The sequence below is a fragment of the Mytilus edulis genome, chromosome 10, assembly GCF_963676685.1.
Source record: "Mytilus edulis chromosome 10, xbMytEdul2.2, whole genome shotgun sequence".
In the NCBI taxonomy this organism is placed as follows: Eukaryota; Metazoa; Mollusca; class Bivalvia; order Mytilida; family Mytilidae; genus Mytilus; species Mytilus edulis.
Window position 1 is genome coordinate 2,606,831 of NC_092353.1, and position 23,134 is coordinate 2,629,964.

General features: G+C 31.4%; 1 protein-coding gene across 3 annotated transcripts; it reads right to left on the reverse strand.

Moving 5' to 3' along the window:
- Positions 1–506: 506 nt before the first annotated feature.
- LOC139493143 (SWI/SNF-related matrix-associated actin-dependent regulator of chromatin subfamily A containing DEAD/H box 1A-like) lies at positions 507–20,165 on the reverse strand. 3 transcript variants are annotated; one of them, XM_071281317.1, is made up of 23 exons: positions 20,100–20,165; positions 17,396–17,563; positions 16,894–17,077; positions 16,418–16,638; positions 15,513–15,787; positions 14,941–15,037; positions 14,325–14,392; positions 13,124–13,267; positions 12,072–12,295; positions 11,408–11,498; positions 10,531–10,630; positions 9,452–9,590; positions 8,927–9,062; positions 8,294–8,431; positions 7,558–7,653; positions 6,816–7,064; positions 6,164–6,265; positions 5,168–5,263; positions 4,462–4,580; positions 3,541–3,699; positions 3,139–3,162; positions 1,904–2,010; positions 507–1,213 (listed from the first exon to the last, which is right to left on the reverse strand). In XM_071281317.1, exons 2-23 carry the CDS (start codon positions 17,556–17,558, stop codon positions 1,143–1,145), a joined length of 3,003 nt encoding a protein of 1,000 aa, XP_071137418.1. In that variant the 5' UTR covers positions 17,559–17,563; positions 20,100–20,165; the 3' UTR covers positions 507–1,142. The 3 variants fall into 3 exon arrangements, with proteins under 3 accessions (XP_071137418.1, XP_071137417.1, XP_071137416.1); XM_071281316.1 differs by lacking the exon at positions 3,139–3,162 and adding an exon at positions 3,463–3,486; XM_071281315.1 differs by lacking the exon at positions 3,139–3,162 and having other exon boundaries at positions 3,517–3,699.
- Positions 20,166–23,134: the final 2,969 nt, after the last annotated feature.

Genomic DNA, 23,134 nt, shown 5'->3' on the forward strand with positions numbered 1-23,134 from the left:
ATAATTTGATTGGCTCATCTTTCTGTTGAGTATCCAGATTCTGTATCGTTTCTTTGCAGTCGTTTTTGTGTATTTGTTGTTGTTAGATTGCTGTATAGTTGACTCTCTTTTCATTCTCATATTTTATCCAATTCTGGAACATGTTTATTATATAAAAACAATTTTCATTTTTTTTTCTCGGAAAATTAACCTATCAAAACGATTGTCACTCTCTCCATCGGCTCAAAGAGGAATAACTCTAATAAACGTTTCCAGTTCGCGGAAACCGCGACGTCATAAACCGCTGACGGCATAGTACTGTTGCGCTTGTATATGCGCATAAACAATAGAGGGATTTGTCTTTAAATGGTTGGTCTTATTCTTTAACAGAATAAAAATAAACGTTCAAAATTCAATGAAAATGAAAGCCTAGACAATGAAAACTCACATGGGTAGCTTTGCCTTATTCTATTTCATTTGTTCAAATACAACAATAAATTAATGTTTTCAAATGCATACTATGTACATCAGTTATCAACTTCTTTAATTGAAAAATATTTTTACATGACACCAAAATAAATTTTCAAAATGTTAATTAATCTAGTACAGACAATGTTGATCATGGATTAAATGCTGTTAAAGGAAATTTATATTTCCTATTTATGGCGACCAAGAACAAAAATATTAAAAACATAACAAATTTTCTATTAATTTTTCAGACATTTAAATGTATCTTCATCTTTAAGACAGATTGTAACTAAAACAATTGTTCATTTTTTTCTTTTTATAATATGATCATAATTTCATTTTGAAAATGATTGGCCACTATATACATGCACTTTAAACTACAGACAATCTCATACTTTCATTTAATTTAAACTCTGTACAGGATAAACATGACATGATCAATGATAAAAATAACTAATGAAGGTAATTATTTCATGTCATACTTCCTTTCAATTTCTTTAATTGTCACAGTAATTCAACATCAGTAATTCAGTCATAAAATATTGGTCCTCTATTTACTTCATCCTTCTTTTAGATCTCATTATATTTCAAATTAAACTTCATTCAAAACATTTTTACATGAGTACATATATCTAATCTACATTCATACTTCATCGTTTGTTCTAATATACAAATATGCCTAACATAAATTGTCATCATACACTGCTATCAGCCAGAGCTTGTCTTAACAATGAAGCTACATCCTTAGAACTGCCAGACTCAGAGCCTATAAAAAGAAAATACATGATATCTTAACAATGAGGCTACATCCTTAGAACTGCCAGACTCAGAGCCTATAAAAATAAAATACATGGTATATTGTATAACAAAGTGATTCATCAAAGGGAGCTACATCTTTTTATAGTCAGAATCAGATCATGTAATAAGAAAATTATAATCTGACCTGATTATAAACTTTAAAATGTAAATCATGTTTAAAATTTTGGTTTTAGACCATGATTGAGGGGGTGGGGCCAAATAATCTCAATGGTAATGAAATGTGCCAATGCTAATACAACTGCAAACCCAAAATCATTAACAAGTAAACTAAGTAAAGTGTTAAATGTCAAAAGACTATGACTGAGTTGATAGGGCTAAATAATCCACTTGGAAATGAGATATTCATCATTAAACTTCCAGAAATAGTTCACCTTAAACTGATGATCACAAACTAAAAAGCCTGACAGTGTATGAAATTTGCTTTAATACAGGATTTTTTTTACTAACAAAATTTTCTATATAAAGCACATATGCCATTTTGATCTTCAAACAGCGGCCAACCTTACCAATACAGTTTTACTAATAACAAAATAAGCTCTTTAACAGATAACACTATGGCTTATCAGGATATATTACAAAGTATGATTTTGTAGCTAACAAGAAAACTTAAATAATTTATAAATACTATGATACAAACCTTCATCTGTAGTGATATCCTTTTCTAGTTTTAATTTTTCCTGAGCACATCTCAACATGGCTTCTTCCACTGTGTCTTTACTGATCAGTCTAATGATGCTAACTTCTCTGTAATAAAACAAAGACCAAGTTATTCATTAACTCAGTTACTGTGGATTAAAGAAGTTTAATGTATATTGCATATTATAGTTTTACTAAATACTGCATACATGTCTTAATCAAATTTGTACTGTAATAGTCGAATAGTCAAATTCGTCAAAATCCACAAAAAGTTGGTATACAATGAAAAATAAAGAATCCATGGTATATGACAGTTATATCATCAATGCTATTGATGATTATTAAAACCAGCAGAACCTTAATCTTATTTAATTGTTAATTTCTTTTTATTATACCACTTGAAACAAAGTTCTAGAGGGTATAATGTTTGTGACCTGTCAGTCTGTATGCTATTTTTTTCTGCCACTCCTGTTCTTGTCATCCCAACTTACTCCTCTGAAACTACTCAACAAAATTTCATGACAAAATTTCATGAATCTTTGTATACAATGTAGATGTGAATATGTATATCAACAGGAAAATATGATCCAACTTTTCTTAAGAGTTATGCCACTTTTAACTTTCAATTTTGGCCTAGATATACTACTTCAACAGTTTGTCAACGCAACTCCTTTTGAAACGTCACGGCAGAATTTCATGAAACTTTATCAAATTAGTTCTCGCCGCTATATAGCCTTTTGTGCTAATGTGGTATACAGCAAACAACAATCAATCAAGCAATAATGAAACTTTGTACACGTTACATTTACAAATTACCTTGTCTGTCCAACTCTATGACACCTGTCCTCTGCTGTTACATTGACAAATTACCTTGTCTGTCCAACTCTATGACACCTGTCCTCTGCTGTTACATTGACAAATTACCTTGTCTGTCCAACTCTATGACACCTGTCCTCTGCTGTTACATTTACAAATTACCTTGTCTGTCCCACTCTATGACACCTGTCCTCTGCTGTTACATTTACAAATTACCTTGTCTGTCCAACTCTATGACACCTGTCCTCTGCTGTTACATTTACAAATTACCTTGTCTGTCCAACTCTATGACACCTGTCCTCTGCTGTTACATTGACAAATTACCTTGTCTGTCCAACTCTATGACACCTGTCCTCTGCTGTTACATTGACAAATTACACTCTATGACACCTGTCCTCTGCTGTTACATTTACAAATTACCTTGTCTGTCCCACTCTATGACACCTGTCCTCTGCTGTTACATTTACAAATTACCTTGTCTGTCCAACTCTATGACACCTGTCCTCTGCTGTTACATTGACAAATTACCTTGTCTGTCCAACTCTATGACACCTGTCCTCTGCTGTTACATTTACAAATTACCTTGTCTGTCCAACTCTATGACACCTGTCCTCTGCTGTTACATTTACAAATTACCTTGTCTGTCCAACTCTATGACACCTGTCCTCTGCTGTTACATTTACAAATTACCTTGTCTGTCCAACTCTATGACACCTGTCCTCTGCTGTTACATTTACAAATTACCTTGTCTGTCCAACCCTATGACACCTGTCCTCTGCTGTTACATTTACAAATTACCTTGTCTGTCCAACTCTATGACACCTGTCCTCTGCTTGTTTATCATTATATGGATTGAAGTCTATATCATGCAGAATAACTGTACTGGCAGCTGTTAGATTAATCCCCATACCTCCAGCTCGGGTAGACAGCATGAAGATAAACAAACTGTCATCGTTGGAGAATTTATCTATTAAGTCTTGTCTGAAAAGTAAAAGGATGATAATGTCTTATAAAGTACCATTTGCAGACAAACTTTATATTAGTGACTTGCTGAAAAAAAAATATCATTTCTTATTTTTAATATGAAAGAATGTTATTGAGTAACTTGGGCAAACAGGATTACTAGAAGGTTAAAACATACTATCTGTCTAAACAAAGTGCAGTGAAAAGGTAAATATACATTTAATGCACAAGTTTTCTCTTATGTATACTTTATTTTTTATTTTTGATATTTTAAAGTGAAATTTAGAAAATGACGTTGATATGAGATTTTCAGTTGTCTCTGTTGATATCTCTTTAACTTGTGTAGTAAATGGATAATTTAAAACTGGCATAGCTTTTGTTTTAGATATCCTTGTATTGTTTGGTTGTTTTTCCATTGATTTGTCCTCAAATTTCTTCTTATCATTATTCTATAAATCTATGAAAGATATCAGTTTTTTTAAAGTATTTTCTGTTACAAAATCTGACTTTAAATTTCCTAGATGATTATATTGGACACTTTATCTATGAATGGTGCTTTATTCAACTATAGTTTGCATTTTGTAAATACAGCTGTTTCTCAAACCATGTCACTTTTAGGGAGATATATGATATTCATAAATAATTAATTTTGTTTATGTACTGGTTCCCAGATATGATTTCTTTCATCTCGTAGAGACATAACTTTGGGAATTGCATTATCAATATTTACAGAAATTACCTGGACATTTTTGGTACAGTTGTATTTAAGTTTATATATACCTTTCTGTGACAGGTGTCTGGCCATCCAATCTTAAATATTTATATTTCTCTTGTTTTAAAAATTTCTCCATAATGTCCATTAACATAGTAAACTGACTAAATATAAGAACTTTCTCTCCCTAAAATTAAAAGTAATAATTAATGGTAAGCAGTTCTTCAAATAAGAATGTACCAGTAGTACACAGAAGTTAATTCTAATCTAATATCCAGTTGGCAGTAGGTATTTTAAAAACATTTTTTTTTATGTAACCTATAGAACAATGAAAAACACTTTCACTACTGTTTTTTTCTGTTACTTTTTTTCTATTTTCTATTTTCAACTTTTTTATCTACAAAAAAAAATTACATTTTTTAGTATTCTAACCAACTGAAATTGACCTAAAGTGTTTCCATTTAGGTTCCACAGATGTCTTAGTCTCAGATTGCTTTAACAATCTTTAAAGACTAGCTTATAATGTTGGGTGTCAAAGATAGTCTATTTAGAAAACATTGAAATTGCTGTCCTAGGCTTACAGGCTTCAAGTTTGTGTCTGTAGCACTAAGGAAAGATAATATATCATTGAAAATGGATCTATCACAATTCTTGGACATTTATTTCCAGGGTTACTACATGGACAGTGTTTTGATTTCGTAAGTCCCTAACAATTCCTAACAAGTTCATCAGACGTCTGTGCAATCTTAAGACTACACGCATCCCTACACATACCTTTTCCTTTTGGTCATGTAATAATTGTTTTAATTTGATAAATTTCCCAGATTCTCCTATTACTGATTGGTCAAGCTGGAATTGTCCTAAATAACTCTACAAAGACAAACAAACTCTGTCATTATCAAATTACTATGTAATGGAAAAAAATATAAAAAAAAAAGTTGTTACTGATAGATATAATATTAGACATATGATAAGATTGATTTATCAATGAATTAATTATCAACAATATCATGTGTCAAAACTGTAATTATCAACAATATCATGTGTCAAAACTGTAATTATCAACAATATCATGTGTCAAAACTGTAATTATCAACAATATCATGTGTCAAAACTGTAATTATCAACAATATCATGTGTCAAAACTGTAATTATCAACAATATCACGTGTCAAAACTGTAATTATCAACAATATCATGTGTCAAAACTGTAATTATCAACTAAGTGATGTTAAAACTTTATTGATTAACTTACAGTAATTGAAATATACATTCAGTATGTGCCTGTCCCAAGTTAGGAGCCTGTCATTCAGTGGTTGTCATTTGTTGCCATGTAACATATGCTTTTTTCGTTATTTATTTTGCACTTAGACCATTTGTTTTCTGGTTTGAATTGTTTTACATTTGTCCTTTCTGGGCCTTTTTATAGCCTTTTATAGCTTACTATGCGGTATGGGCTTTGCTCATTGTTGAAGGTTGCACAGTGACCTATAGATATAATTTCTGTGTCATTTCGTTTATTGTGGAAAGTTGTCTCATTGGCAATCATATCAAATCTTATTGGTATACATGAAAAAGATTAAACTTTTAGACAAATATTTATCTATTCTTATTATTTCTTATTGTGATGTACGCAAATTATTCTAATATGATGTTTCTTGGAAGATTTTGAAACGGAATAGTCCTTATTGTGATTCACCAAATGATTCTTTAAGAACCACACTGTGAAGAACAAATCATTACAGGTCAAGTAAATAATTGTAAGTCTTACCCTGTAATGGTCAATGAGATTCATAATTTCAAAATCATGCATAACTTGCAGATCTTCATAAATCAGTTGTGGCAAAGCTCCTCTGTCAATATGTGATGGTTCCTATAATAAATACAAAACATGCATGAAATTAAATTTGTCACGTGGAAATATTATATAAATAGCTTGAATTCCCACTTGTCTTTAACACTAAAATAAACATATTTTTTGTTTATTTAAGTTCCCCAGATAATCCATTTCTTATTTCATGATATATTTATTATTGGAAATCAGGGATTTTATTCATTGTTGTTAGATGTATATTAAAAAATTAAGATTTTATTAGCAATGAAAGTCACAAAAATTGAAATTATAATATTGTAAATTCAACAAATTTGAAGCAAAAAGTATACATTTGATTTACAAGTAACAAAACAAATAAAACATGAATGTAGACGTTTGTTCTGACATATGGACCATGCAATAACTTTTATTTATTTCGTTCTTCTGCAATAAAGAAATGAGAGAATAGCCTATCAACTTTTTATATCATGGCTATAAAATTTTCTGCCTGTTTTGCTTTATTCAATTTATATAGATATAAGAAGAAGTGGTATGAGTGCCAATAAGACAACTCTCCATCCAATTATACCAATTTCTGGATTTCTCTTACCTTAGCAATAATTTTGGACATTTTTCTAAGTTTATCGTCACTGAAATGATTCCGTAGTAACAAAGGATGATTAGCTATTTTGCGTAGCTGCATCAATATAGACGCTCCGCCTCCTTTTAACATGTCATTCCCTTCTTCTTTGAGTCTCTGTGCAAAAGTTTTCACAGTCTGGTCATAGCTTATTTTTTGTTCAGGAGTCATTTCACATCGGATCAATTCTTCTGATTTCTTAGGCAACTGTTTCTGGACCTAAAAATTGTTTCAATACTAAAGATATCGAGACAAAGCTTACAAAATTATTATGATTATTCATGATTATTTTACTAAGGGGGACTTCAAAAATATTTGACAACATGAACACATGTGCAATCTTCCTGTAAATATTCAGGGATCTAAGTTTAAATATGTAGGAGAATATGATTACACAAGACTTGTGCCCTCTTTCATAAATTTTGCTGAAAATCTGCTAAGTTGTAACGCCTGGAAAGTGAGATAAAAAAAATCATGTAACACTTCCATGAAAGCAGGTGTGCAAATTCAACAAAATTCTTCCTTAAAGAATCTGCAGTCTAGGTTGGAAACTGTAGAGGTTGATTACACAATTGTGGTTCCTACTTTTATTGCCAAACACACATCACCATACTTGAAGCTGGTTTTGGACTATGTTCATGCTGGCTAAATATATGCAATGTGTAAAAATGTGGTCTACTTAATATCTTACAGCGTTTTACATAATTCTTACCTCTGATTTAAGACGTCTCAGTAAAAATGGTTTCATGATACGTTTAGCTTGAGCTATTCTCTCTGCACTATACTTGCTTTTATCATCACCGGCTCTCTGAAACATTTAAAGGATGATTATAAAACATAATAATTGACATATGTAGTACTAGAACACCTCAACAATAATGCAATAATAAAACAATTTGAAAAAAGCCTAACTCATAATATAAATACTTAAGAGGTATAAGTGTGACAGATGTCACTGTAGAGAATGCAAAAGTATGCTAGAAATTTTATCTTTACTTGTTCCCATCATTTATTTTAGGGAAATTTACTTGAAAAAAAAAGTGTTTCTCATAGATTAGTCCATTGGTTTTCCTGTTTGAATTGTTTTAAACTAGCCATATTTTGCCTTTTTTTAGCTGTTTGGTGTATGCCAAGATTCTGTGTGGAAGACTGTACTTTGACCATAAATGTTTATTTTATAAAACATTGCGACTTGGATGGAGATCTGTCTCATTGGCACTCATATCACATCTTCTTATTTCTAAGTACAATTTGTAGCTCTGTAAGTATCTCCAGAGACCAGTGCTGTAAATTGTTGTCAGGTAATTTCACATTTCCTTCACAATATAACTTTTTTTTTCAAACACAACTTTCATATCTTGAAACATTTTATTAGGACTAAGCCTAGTAAATGTTAAAATATGTGCAAAATATAGACTGGGAAATCGGCATTTGTCCTTTACACTTACAGTTATCATAGAAAATATCTTTTTAAGATGTTCAGTTTTCCCAGAGAATATTTCTGGCATAACAAAACTTAACAGAGACATTAGTTCTAGTAGATTATTCTGTAATGGTGTTCCTGTGAGCAACAGTCTTCTCTCAGCCTGAAAAAAATCACAGTAAAATAAATTAATAATCACGCATAATAACATATCACCTTTTAGACAGTGGGAGATCTCAAGATGTTTTAAGCATATTTAGGTAATTTCCTGGTCATTCATTTGAATTAGATTTGTAACCCTACTTAAAGTTTCTTTCATTAACATATATTTCAGTATCACATCCATCTCTTTTGTGAGAACATTTACATGGTTCCTACATCTGTTTAAGGTTGTTCACTGGTGTATGTTTGAAAAATTTGTCAGAGGTTTTTCAACCTAGTAACATTTGAAACAAGAACTTAATTCTCAATAAAGCTGTACTGGATATAAATTGTCACTTAAAATGTCCCCCCAGATTCAGGACATATTTCTGCGATCAGAGGAGATATTTCACGCAGATATATCTTATATCTAAATTGATTTTCATTAGATTCCGATTCACATGGAGGGCACATTTCTGAGATAAGATAAGATATCTCTCATATATTTGATACTTACATTGATTTTCATTAGATTTTGATACCTCATGGAGGACATATTTTTCAACATGTGACCTTCATCAAATATAGCATAATGAAAGCCTAGCTTCTTAAACAGAGATCGATCTTCAACATTGCCAGTAGCCATATTGTATCTGGAAAGAAAACAAATTTATCATTACCACTTTTTTAAGAAATCACTTCTTTCTTAATCTAAGAGGCAAATAATATTAATACATGCACTCTCAACACACTGTAAGCTTTCATTCAAACATAAAATAGCACAAACTCTTGACAGTACTTACATGTAACATTTAGCACATTTATGTTGTCATAATTCTCACAAAAGATTAACTGCAGGAATTGATTGATATCATCCTAAGATCCATTTCAAATCAAGGGCTTCAACTCTGGACAGTACTTAAGATAATAATGACAGGCACATTGTATAAGTCATAATGGTGATACAGGAGTGATACATGAGTTGACAATTGTCATCCATTGAACCCTAAAATCAAGGGCCATAACTCTGGACAGTACTTACGTAGTGATTATTACATTGTAGTTGTCATAATTGTCATATAGAAGTGACTGTCTGACAGATCTCCTGTCATCCATAGAGCCATAATAAATCAAGGGCTTTAAATCTGGACACCAAGTATGTAACTCTCTCAACCAATTGTCTGTAAAGAACAAAAATAATTAAAATTTTCAGTGAAATCTGTGGTACTTTTAAGTTCAATATTTTTGCAAGGTTCTCATTGCACCAATTTTGTAAAATATTCCCTGACATAAATTTTATCTTTAGAGAAGACCTGAATGACAGACAAGAAAGAATACACAGCGGCACCAGGTGGCTACATCTGTTGTCTTCGTACTGAATCAGATACAAGAAAGAATGTCACATCCAATAAATCAAATATTCCATATAAATTTTATCAAAGCATTATCTTGCTTTTGAACAGAGTGTAGATGGACAGATCAGGGTTTAATGTAATTCTTCTGTATTTCAAAACACTGCACATATATTTATTGGGTACATCTTTTTCAACTTTTACAGACATTCATTGACGTTTTATGAACTAAATGTAAATCTTTAAAGATTATTTACATTGATTTGTACAATGTTGTCTGAAGTGTGTAATCTTCTCCTACAAGATTCAATGTTTTTTCTTAGTTAAGTTATTTCTGAACCCCGTATGAACTACATCTACCTATTGCTGATAATTTGTGAACCCCTGTTAGAACTACATACCTATTCTAGATGATGGTACAAATATAACATGTAATCTTAAACTTCATACCTATTGTAGATGATGGTACGATAATAACATGTAATCTTGAACTACATACCTATTGTAGATGATGGTACGATAATAACATGTAATCTTGAACTCAATTATAACATGTAATCTTTAACTACATACCTATTGTAGATGATGGTACGATAATAACATGTAATCTTGAACTACATACCTATTGTAGATGATGGTACGATAATAACATGTAATCTTGAACTACATAACTATTGTAGATGATGGTACGATAATAACATGTAATCTTGAACTACATACCTATTGTAGATGATGGTACAATTATAACATGTAATCTTGAACTACATACCTATTGTAGATGATGGTACGATAATAACATGTGGTCCCCTCTCTCCTTCCTCTAACAAATGTGCAAGGAATGCTATTGTCTGAATAGTCTTACCCAAACCCTGCAAAAGATAAAATATACATTTATGCTTTGTAGAAGGTCTTCTTATCAGCCAACAAATGAAATTTTCAAGGTAAAAGGTCAAAAGTAAGAAAAAATTCTAACCAGTGTTCTCCTCAATATTTCAAATATCACCATGGCATTTTATAGCAATCAAATTTATAACACATTTTTTTATAAAATCTAGACAGATAGGATAAAAGTTCTGATGAGAACACGCAAAATCTTTGCATTATCTACAGGCATATAAAAAATTCAGGGTAACTAAAACCCTCTTATGAAATATTCCTTTGTTTACTGTAAATATAGAAATTATTGCGCTGTTTTTATTATTGCGAAATATGCAACAGTGTAACAATCGCAACAATTTTAACTCTCATTTTTAATATTTTGATGTGAATTAAACAGGATTTTTCTCAGTAACGCAAAAATTATTATCACATTAGTCTAAAATGACAAAATCGCAATAATAAATGCACACAATACTTTCTGAATTTACAGTAAATAGGCAATATATGTACATTGTAGGAAAATATCAAATTTATTCATACAAGCTTTAGAAACACAGAGAAAAGTGAGGTTCATGGACAGAAAAAGATAACACTTTATGGTAATAAAAGTCTGTAGGGTCCATTTTCTTTATTCATGTGTGATAATCATCATTAAATGTGTCAAGCCTCCATTTTATTGTTAGGTATACATAATTGACCTGTCCTTGCCTCTACTTGATCATTTTGTTATACATAAAACCCACAGCCCCTTCCATACTGATACCAACCATTTCATCTGCTAGGATACCATTTAGATGCTGGGTATGCATTATTCTTAACCAATTCAGTCCAACCATCTGGAAAGGTTTCAACTGATAGCTATAAAAACAAAAATACTGTATTTAGTATTAACTTTATTCTTCATTTTGTGATGATCTATGTTGAAGGTAGTACGGTTGCCTAATATTCCTTACATCCAATTTATTTGAACTTTAGTGAATAGTTGTTTCATTGGAAATCAACAACAAACGGAAGTTATTTATGACCTTGGAAATCATACCACATCTCCTTATTTTATTGTAGTCCATTAAGCAGACCTACCAATTACATTTTGAAAATATGACCTTCTAAAATCCATATCAAATTCTAAATTCTAAAAAAAAGTTAAATTACTCAAGATTTAACTGCATGTATATCATTCATTATCAAGCTTAAGATAACCTCAACTTTACCAAACTTTATATCTGAGGGGTTTTATTTTAATCCAGATTACCCACACTTTTAATAATGGCTGCAAATAATTTTAACTACATTGTAAGATCAGAGCTTTAAAAATGTCATATTGCCTAATCAAGTCAGACAAATTGTAGACTTAATGTGACGAGCCTGAACTGGACATATGACATGGGTTTGCCATTTTATAATAACTCAGAAAATCTTATGTCTTATTACCTTGGGTTTAGATTGCCTGGTTGTTTTTTGATCTGTATATCATCATTATCAGAATCTTCTAACTCCTGTTTATTTGTCAAATAGGAGACTATACTCTCCATGTTCTTAGATATTTTCTCACATTTCTCCATTAGTTTGATCACAACATTTCTGACTCGGATAATCTCATTACAACCATGGATCACATCATAGGATAAACCTTTTGTTGTGGTGAAACTCTTAACCTAAAATAAAATAATCTCATTACAACCATGGATCACATCATATGATAAACCTTTTGTTGTGGTGAAACTCTTAACCTAAAATAAAATAATCTCATTACAACCATGGATCACATCATATGATAAACCTTTTGTTGTGGTGAAACTCTTAACCTGAAATAAAATGATTTCATGATAACAAGTATCCCATTTCATCTCATACAACAAACCTTTCATTGTATTGAAAGGACAAACTTAAAATTTGCCCCTCCCCTTGCAGCCTTTTCACAAAATAATTCTGTCTACAAAACATAAAACATAACAGTTAATCAAATTATTATCACAGATACTGTATTTCAAGTTCATTTTTTACCAGCCAAATTTACTTCAATTTTTTTTTTTTTTTTTTTTTGACTGTATATGCACAAGGTTCTTTACTGCTTCAAGCTTGTTGCTTAGTGCAGAAGCACAAAATTCAAATTATAAAGTCTTTTAAAGGTTTAAACCATATGAGTATCAAAGCTATGACCTACCACATTTGAAGCAGGCAGGCAGGCTATTTACAATTCATATTGGGACCTTTTATAGCTGACTATGTGGTATGGGCTTTGCTCATTGTTGAAGGTCGTACAGTGACTAAAGTTGTTAATGTCTGTGTCATTTTGGTCTATTGTGGACAGTTGTCTCATTGGCAATCATACCACATCTTCTTTTTTATATGAGACTAAAGAAGAGGTTTGGGAAAACCTAAGTCACAACATATCAATCTTTATCTGAAACGCATGTATAATCACATTTAAAAGACAGTTTTTTAAACCTTTACATTTAGATCAAATGATTAGCATTACATACCAGTTTATCCCATGTTTTAAATGGTTTGAGTCCTTCTATAATCTCTGCTTTCCTTTTGGATACTCCAGGCATAGTACTAAGTTGTTCTAATGAAGCATCATCAAAGAATGCCAGAATGACAGCTCTCTGTCCAGTGTCTTCTTCCTATCAGTAAAATAAAATAATAATACATTCCTTTGTACATGTAAAAAGCTGTATGTGCATCTCCTTTGTACATCAACAACCAATTAGCGACTAGTAATGCTTAGATGAGCATCAAAAGAGTATATGTTTACAGTTGATATTTAATGCAGAAAATGTAGATTCAATGAGGTTGATTTATTCACTTGCAAGTGAATAATTCATCAGCAATGTCTGTTACCTTATTTTGACAAAATTAAACCATCTGGCTGTTAAAAAACAAATCATTTCACTATTTCACTTTCATTATTGATTAAACAATCAAAAATCATATTTTATCTAGGAGCTAATGCCCCTTTAAGCGCATTAAGACCTAATAGTATTTGTATATTGTCTTAGTGGTTTTAATCAACTACCGTATTGTTTGAATGGGTATGTATGTGCTTGAATTAAAGTCAACTCTTATGGAATCATGCCATAATCCTGAACTTCATACTTTATCAATACTGGTCAAAATGTTATAATCCTGATCTTCATACTTACATCAATACTGGCATACTGGTCACAATATCATAATCCTGAACTTCATACTTACATCAATACTGTCCTTACTGTCTACACATTCGTCACTATCATAATCCTGACTTAATACTTACATCAGTACTGTCTTCACTGTCTACACATTCATCACTATGATAATCCTGAACTTCATACTTACATCAATTCTGTCATCACTGTCTTCACATTCATCACTATCGTAATCCTGAATTTCATACTTACATCAATACTGTCTTCACTGTCTACACATTCATCACCATCCTAATCCTGAACATCATACTTACATCAATGCTGTCATCCCTGTCTACACATTCATCACAATCGTAATCCTAAACTTCATACTTACATCAATACTGTCTTCACTGTCTACACATTCATCACAATCGTAATCCTGAATTTCATACTTACATCAATACTGTCTACACATTCATCACAATCCTAATCCTGAATTTCATACTTACATCAATACTGTCTTCACTGTCTACACATTCATCACAATCGTAATCCTGAACTTCATACTTACATCAATACTGTCTTCACTGTCTACACATTCATCACTATCATAATTGTCATCTTCATCATCTAAAGCATCTGTCAATAGAAATCAATTTTCAATATCAAATACATGTTTTTGAACCAGAACACATAATAAACAAAGTTATAGCATCATAATTCTTTATAGGTGCCTGTAAAACATCCTCCTGAACCCTATAAAACCAAAATAGTTCTTTTGGAATTTCTGTATCGCAAATAAAAATTGAACCATTATTGACCTACCATCAAACAATATAACAATTTAAATTAAATATATGTTGTAATTAAAACTTCAATCTCATTTTCTGAATTTAACTAAAATTTTACCCAGAGATCAACATTTGAAAATTAAATGCATGCAATTATTTCTGAATTAGCTGTCATATTTTTTGGCATAAGCCCTAATAAACAACGTAGCTTTGATCTTGCATCACTATGCTTTCACTGTTACCAGTCCCTTTTTACACCATATGTTCCAAAAGATTAATGCTTTCATCATTATTGATTGTATGACATTTAAAGGCAATTTTGGACAAATTTACAAAGGGAGGCAATAACGCATGCAACTTTAATGAAATAGTTGATGAACAATGTACTATACAAACCAGCATAATCATCCGTAGACCTTTTAGCTACTTGTTCAAGTTTTTCTGTTGCAGCCTCAATAGACCAATTATGCTTCGATAACAATTTTCTCAAGTACTGAAATATACCAATTTAAAAAGTATAACAAATAAAAGACAATTCTGTTACATAGTGTAACTAATTTCCTCTACTTTATAATTAAACTATCAATAAACTGATGAACATGATGAATATTGATTGATTTTACTAATCCAAATGTTATTTAACTAAAGAAAAATACTTGAGTCACCATATTACAAAAATAATTTACTGAAGTGAGCAATGAATGGCATAGACATTGATGAATAATGTCATTGGTGAAATTATGATTGATTCACACATAAAAATATCTATTTTTATTTTATTTAGATATATCAGTATTTCTTTTCAACCAATGTAATGAATTTAGTTCTATTTGTCTTTTCAAAACATTGTGTATATTTTTTGTCCTTCTTCTTTAATTTCTAAAGATATTTAGAAGTGAGATATTGACTGTTGAAATTGAAAAGAGACAATCACACTCATCTTTAAGTCATCTATAATTCATTTTTACTTTTTTAGATTTTTCAGGATAAGCTTCCACAAGGAATTTAATCTGCTCCTTTTGATCCTGAGAACCTGGTATTGTTTGCTGACTGTCTATGTTATACTCCACTGTAGCTTGACTGTCTGCCGTCTGAGAATATGAGACAGTCGATTGACTGTCCATGTCTTCACTATCGCTAGACTCAACACGACGGCACTTTTTCCTTGGAGGAGCTGACTGTTCTGAGTCACTACTGTTAAATCTGATAACTCGTTTCTTCTTCATTGGTGGATTTAATGTTTCTAAATACAGGAAAAAGTGGAATGATTAGGTTTATGTTTTCAGGGAGAATGGGTGTAAGTGTGATGGTTTTATTAGGAGAGAAGTTATTTGGTCCTATGCATTCATTATTTGATAATTGAATCCATATAGTATGCATATTTTATACCACAAAAATTCTTATGATTTCTTTTATGATTCAAACTTCTGCTCCTTCAGTTACACATTTTTTTTTTTAATTTTAAATACTTTGCAGCTTGTGCTTCATATGGAGTTCAATTTAAAACAAATAATCTGTCACAACAAAATTATAAACTGCAGAGAATATTTCCAACCTGACTATATTTAAACTTAATCATATGTCACAGATGTAACATACATTATATGAAAAGCACAAGAAAGGACCACACAGACCTCCAGGAGCGGGAATTTCTCGCTACATTGAAGACCTGTTGGTCGGGTTGTTGTCTCTTTGACACATTCCCCATTTCCATTCTCGATTTTAATTTTACATATAACTGTTTAACATTTGTATGCTTTTAGTCTTTCTATTAACTTGAAATGTTATTCTGCAAACTAATTCCACTATGCTTTTTGAGATATGAAAAATTTCCAAATTCCCAAATTTTAAGCCTTTCAAAGCTTTGTCTCACCTTGAACTCTTCCTGACATAAATATATCAACAGCATCTTCAGTGTTCCATAACTTTATCCTGAGAACAGCCACAGCATCTTTAGTACTGGCTTGTGGGAACATATCTTTTATCTGTCTGACCTTGTCTGTTTGTCCTCCATCAAGTTCTTCATCATCAGAAGATTCATTAAGTTCATTCCTAACATCTAACTTCTGTTTTCTTTTGGAAGCTGACTTTGTACTGGAAATAATTGTAAAAAGAAGTATTAAAAATATGTGTTCAATCAAATTTTTTCAATTGTTCATTTTCCAAATTATTGCCTATTGGGAACAAATGTAATTGGAAGCAGATATAGTCTAGAGGCTCAAAAATAAAGTCTCTGATTGTTGTCTTTTGTAAAATGATTTTTCAAAAATCAGACTATTGGTTTCCTCATAGTTTGGTTTTACCACAATTTATATCCTGATTATATTTTGTGTAAATGATCGTTCCTACCTTTGACAACCATTGCCATTTGTCATGATGCCTTGATCTTTGGACAACCAATCACCGGACGACTCCACCTCCTCATCAGATTCTATCACATTTTTCTTGATCAGTTTACTTTTCTGTTGAAACACTGGAGATGAGGGACTAGTGGGAATCTCTGGAGTTTCTGGTACTGTTGTCTGGGAATTCCCTGATAAAAATAAGTTATCAATAATGACATTGTCAATGACTGACTACTGAAATTACAGAATTGTCATGATTTTCTTGAGGTGTTGCCAGGAAATTCCCTAAGTAAAAATAAGTTGTCAATTAAAAACCAATTGTTCAGAAAACAATTGAAGGTCTTTCCACATCAATTTTCTAAATTATTGATGAGAAGCTACTTCTGGTTTTCTCAAAATAACTATTGGCGTCCAAGTTTTCTCCAGATTATCTTGTACTGTTGATGCAAAAATTATGCATCACATGGGATCATAGTGACTGACCAATAACAGATCCACCCACTTACCGTTTAGAGTTGGTGTTGAACTGCATGTATCTACAGGGTCTGAAGGTTGATTTTCTTGGCTGTTTTCTGATCCCTCATCACTGTTGTCTGACTGGATCTTGTTTACAGGTTTCTTAATAAATCTGTACTGTAGCAAGGTGTTTAGTTTAGGATTGCCACTCATTTTACCTGAAACAAAACAACATGATGTTTAGCTTAGGATTGCCACTCATTTTATCTGAAACAAAACAGAATTAATTTGTGATTTAATTTCAACCCTGAGAATTTGTCAATCTACTTTTTTTTGTATATCACTGAAGTCATTCCCTGATTTATATTTTGTGTCACCTGTGACATGTATGATCTTTAAATATGTATTTCTACTGTATAGTTTATCTCATCAAAAAAGTCTGTTCTATGGTCGGGTTGTTGTCTTTTTGACTCATTCCCCATTTCCATTCTCAATTTTATTTTTTATTTATCATGTTTATCTCATCAAAATGTACCTATGTATTATTGTATACTTCTTTAACATATGTATCTTTGTAATATGAGGCAGGCATTACCTGTGAAAGGGGACGAAGTCTGTATGAATTACCTTTTTAAATTCAAACATGTTAAGAAAAGAAACGGAAATACCGTAACGTTTCCGATTTTGGTTCTGTTGTTAGGGATTTTAGTTGTGACATTATTTAAGATATGACGTCATAAACAATGTAAACAAAGAAATGCTGTCATCAGGTAACGTCTTTTTTATATCAAACAATTATTAAAAATGAATTGGTATTGAGTTCCTTCCTATATTTTACTAGACTGATAAATATATATTTTATTCAAAATCTCATGCAAACAAGACCGGAAAAAGGAGGTAGATTTCTGCGCAGATGGGGGCCGGGGGAAGTGAAAAAGTCTGAAAAAAAGGAGTTATCAATTTTTAGTTCATTAGTAGAATGAAAATGACGGGATATTTTCCCAATTTTTTATTTTTATTTTTCTATCGTAATTGGGGACTTTGTCCCCATATTATTGTTTATTTCCACAACATATGTACATGTACCTTTGTATGATTGTATGTCCATGTTCATGTATATATATAAGTAAACTCAATATGAACCTGACATATCACTTTTAATCAATCTTTATAAACAACTACTGACGAATCTATGACAAATCGCCCCACTGGCAAATCGCCCCACACCTAATCGCCCCACTTTTTCACAAACTCGCCCCACTTTCTAAAAAAACGCCCCACTCTTGTTTACCAACTCGCCCCACTTATGAAAAGGGTAAACTCCCATTGCAAATAGGTTTAATAATATGCCCCCCTTATGAAAAGGCTTAAAATCCCGCTGAAATACGGTCTGTCAACTGGCCCCACTCATGACAAATAGATAAACCACTTATAAAAAAAGATGCAATCCCGTTGTATATCTTTGTCCCTGCCCACGTCGATACCTTTGAAAACCTAAGTGAAGTGCTATAAAATCAAATTGCTGTTAAAAACTCTGTTTTTGCAAATAAAGTTATATATAAATGTTAATCACGCATCAATTGTATAATTATGATACAATTAACAGGTTTCTTTTCAATTGTTAATACTTATACAAATAACTAAGCTTACAAGTATAAAGTTATTCTCCAATAATGATACAAAAATGTATTTGCAATTATATTTTAAGAATGTTAAAAAAGTTTAATAAATTTCGTTTTTGTTTTTTTTGTATTCTGTGTAGATTACAAAAATCAAAATAAGTTTTCATTTAAGTGCGGCTAGTTGGTAGACCTAAAATTACATATATATAAGTAGATTTTTCCTTTTTTCAATAAGTGGGGCGAGTTGACAGGGTAAAAATTAACTGGATTTAACCCTTTTCACAAGTGTGGCGATTTTTTAAAAAGCGGGGCGAGTTGGTTAACCAGGTTGGGGCTATTTTTTTTTTTTTTTTAATCGTGGGACGATATGGTGTGGGACGTTTTGCCAGTGGGGCGATTTGTCCTGCTTCCCTACTGACTACGAAAGGATTCAGGGAGAGAACGTGAAAGGGATGAACAGGAATGGAGCAACTGTGAAGCTGTATTTATTATGTGCATCAGCAGCAAAAAATGTGAAAGCATATAAATATAGTATATACCAAAACACATGATTAACCTGTTAACAGCGCCAGGTGATGTTTCATAGCCTGACCGTCGGTCCATAACAAACCTTCATCAGGAGCATAATCTTAATTCTTATGAATACTTTCACGTTTTAATATAAACTGTATCACACTATAACAACAAACTATTTTCTTGAAATATAAATCAGTTTTTCAGGTTTTTGGTGTAATCAAATTCAATGCCAAACGATTTCATTAAGTGACTTTTGCTATGCACAGAAATATAAAATTATGCTGACATATCTTTTCTAGTAAATTTAATGTTTATTTTGATATGTACAAAGCGTCTTACTAGGTGATCTTCCTAGTTAAAAACATCTGCAAATGGTATAGATCTCGACCAAGTATGAAACTTTTAGCAGTCTGTATCGCGCGAAATTATTTTGTTGTCTGTGGAACTGAAAAATGGCGGGTACAACCATCTCTCTTTTGAGGCACTTTCATTTAAATTTAGGCATAACCAATAAATATATTGAGATGTAAGATATCGAATAAAGTTTTCCCTCTCTAGAAATATGTTATTTATATTCTAGTAATACATTCAAGGTATTTTTATGGTGATATGTTACCACATTTTTCTTTGTCCAAAATCTAAGACAATTTGAAGAATGAAACGTCCCTTCAGATTAGAGAGTTCTTTTAACCTAAAACCTATACAACTACCCCGAACTCACACTGTTTCTAATATAATCAATTTATTTTTCTAGACTACACATTTCATGAACAAGACTTGGAAAATATTTTAACAAATTTTGAAACTACATATAAACACTTTTATTTTATCTCGAATTTCAGTTTGTGTTATTTATCCTGGCATATCTGCAGCAAAGGTAATATGTAGCTAAAATAGACAGGATACAAGAAAGAGCTTTGTTTTTTACTCTTTGAGGGCTACCGTATCTCAGATATATTTGCAAACAAAATATTGAATTCGAAAATTCCAACACTAGAAGTAAGACGTCGCCGAAGTTAGAAGAATAAGAACAAGGCTTATATTTTTCTTTAAAATTATACACCACCAAGTAGCAATATACCCCATGAACCTGTTAATACCATCAGACAGTCGAACAAGACAATACACTCACAGTCACTCATTCAGGCACATACAGGCAAAAAAAGACTCATATAAATTTTCGTTCTATCCTAGGACAATCGTCCAATGGAACCTTTTACCAGTTACTGCTGTCCAATGCACCACAGTTGAAGCATTCAGAGAACAGATTCCTATATCTGTTCTCAACCAATACTACACCATGTAATGTAACACCTTGTAAATAGTTTTATCTTATATGTACAGTGAAAATCAAAAACAAGTTATTATTTCGTTATTAAATTATTTTTTTTAATGTAAATATAAAATTGTAAATTTTACCCACGCATGCACGGCACATAGTCATCAATATTATGATGGAGTGCGGAAACTAAAAGAAGAAGAGAAGAACAATTTCTTTATACATTTGAAAAAACCTCTTCAGTAACCAGACAAATTAGATGATTGACTTGAAATAATTAATACATATCATATTATTTATTGCGTTCAGTTAAACTTTGTGATTTGATATATGATACAATTGCATATCATCTGTCAATATTATAAAAGCATACAAAACTAATTTGTATACATGTATTGATTCCGTGTTAATCCTTATTGCATGAACAGTAGAAGAATAATACTAAGTTCACCCTTGATTATATATCAGGGCCTCCTTAAACATTTATGGCGGTTAACAATTATTTTAGGACATCCACAAGTGGAATTCAATGAATAATAAATAAATAAATAATAAATAAGCTTTATTTAGAGTCGGCATGGTATATAAAACATAGACAAACATAAGCTCTAATGAGCTTTTAACCTCCATACCTACGATTTATTTAACCTAAATATTTTATAAATATTTGTGATCCTCCATTATTTGATTCAGAACCTCCATCATTCATTTCAGAATATCCAGATATATTTCGAATTTAGTGCTTGCATGATAATTTGAATTAAGCCTAAAATAAATCAATTCATCACAACTATTTGCGAAGGACCTTATATCGAATTATGGATGTACTGAAATATTTCATGATATCCTGGTAAAAGTATTATTGGGGTCTATCAGATATTAGAGGGTCCATAATTATTTATGGAAGTCCTAAAATCGAAATACAGAACTCCATGAATACAATACTTTTGACGAAATCCATGTCTCATATGATGTTGCTGTACGTTATTTTGATTTCTGGGTATTATTGTCTGCTCAACAGCCCTTGTCGCAAACCTTTTATTTTGAATTATTGTGCAAACATTTTGTGTGGTTAACCTTTATAAGGGTATCAATGCCCTTTATCGTCAGGCGTCAAACGGTAATTTTTGGCCACCGTCAGCGTCAAATTGGTTAACATTTTACCGTGATTCGCCAAAATATCCTGATCGTGATTCGTCATGAGAGGTCTCAAATAATTATCGTTACCTTTATTTTGGCATTTAGTTTAACGTGATTCGTCAAAATCAGACAATTTTTTATCGTCTAAAAGAAAGTGTACATTTTTAGTAACCGTTAACGTCAATCGGCAAGTACCGTTTTTCGTCATGAAGGTACTACGACCCTCCTTTATTGCTTTGAGGTTTGTGTGTCTTTTACCTGGTACACTTGGTTGTTAATGCATATGGTTGTACCTTCTTTCAATTCTGTATTTTTGTATTTACTCCAAACTAAGCTTTCGGTATGGTATATAATAAGTCATTAGAAATAACAGTTATTTGTTTCTGGTGATAAACTAAGAGCTTATGCAGAAGGTAGCTACGTTTGTACACACACTCAAAAAATAGTTGAATGTCTGTACTAAGTCAGGCTTTTCTGGACCATGCGTTGTTTGTTGTTTACATGTATTTGTTTGTACGTTTGATTTTTTGGAGTCGCGGTTACATGCTTCACCCTGGATTTGTTTGTTCTGTTGTACTGTCTAATAGTTTGACAATTCTATTCTATGAATTATGTAGATCTGTATAAACATGATTTGTTAGGAATTATTGAGATCTGTATAAACATGATTTGTTATGAATTATTGAGATCTGTATAAACATGATTTGTTATGAATTATTGAGATCTGTATAAACATGATTTGTTATGAATTATTGAGATCAGTATAAACACGATTGACATGCAGACTCACTATTAACCATACCTATATCACTTCATATTTAGTCTTTTGTTTGCTTTAACATGACATTTTAATAAATTGTTTGTATTCTTCTTCTTTATATTGATCACTGTATTGTTTACACAAGTTATAATAATTCAAATGTTAAAATTTTGTAAAACATAATATTTCATATTAAATGGTGTTATCTAACATGCAATTATTCTTAATCATTTGACAATGAATAATTTAAAGATTCGTATGAGTAGTTCGAACAGAATAACGAATAATAGCATATACGATATCATACAACGCGTCTTAAAAGACTAAAATGTCTATGGACTGGTTAATTCTTTAATCAATTACTGTGTGACTTGGCTCAGAGAATGCATGCATTACAATACAGTTCCAACACTGTCATTTTTTTAATTGAAAGATATTGAAGAAAAAATATAGAACAATATATTTTAAAACA

What these genes read in the sequence shown, in the direction of transcription:
- LOC139493143 (XM_071281317.1), bottom strand. Translation starts at nt 17,558, where the DNA reads ATGAGTGGCAATCCTAAACTAAACACCTTGCTACAGTACAGATTTATT. An exon ending in TTCAACACCAACTCTAAACG is followed by an intron (nt 17,078 to 17,395) that starts GTAAGTGGGTGG and finishes TATTTTTATCAG; the next exon opens with GGAATTCCCAGACAACAGTA. An exon ending in ATCTCATTGACCATTACAGG is followed by an intron (nt 5,264 to 6,163) that starts GTAAGACTTACA and finishes TTGTCTTTGTAG; the next exon opens with AGTTATTTAGGACAATTCCA.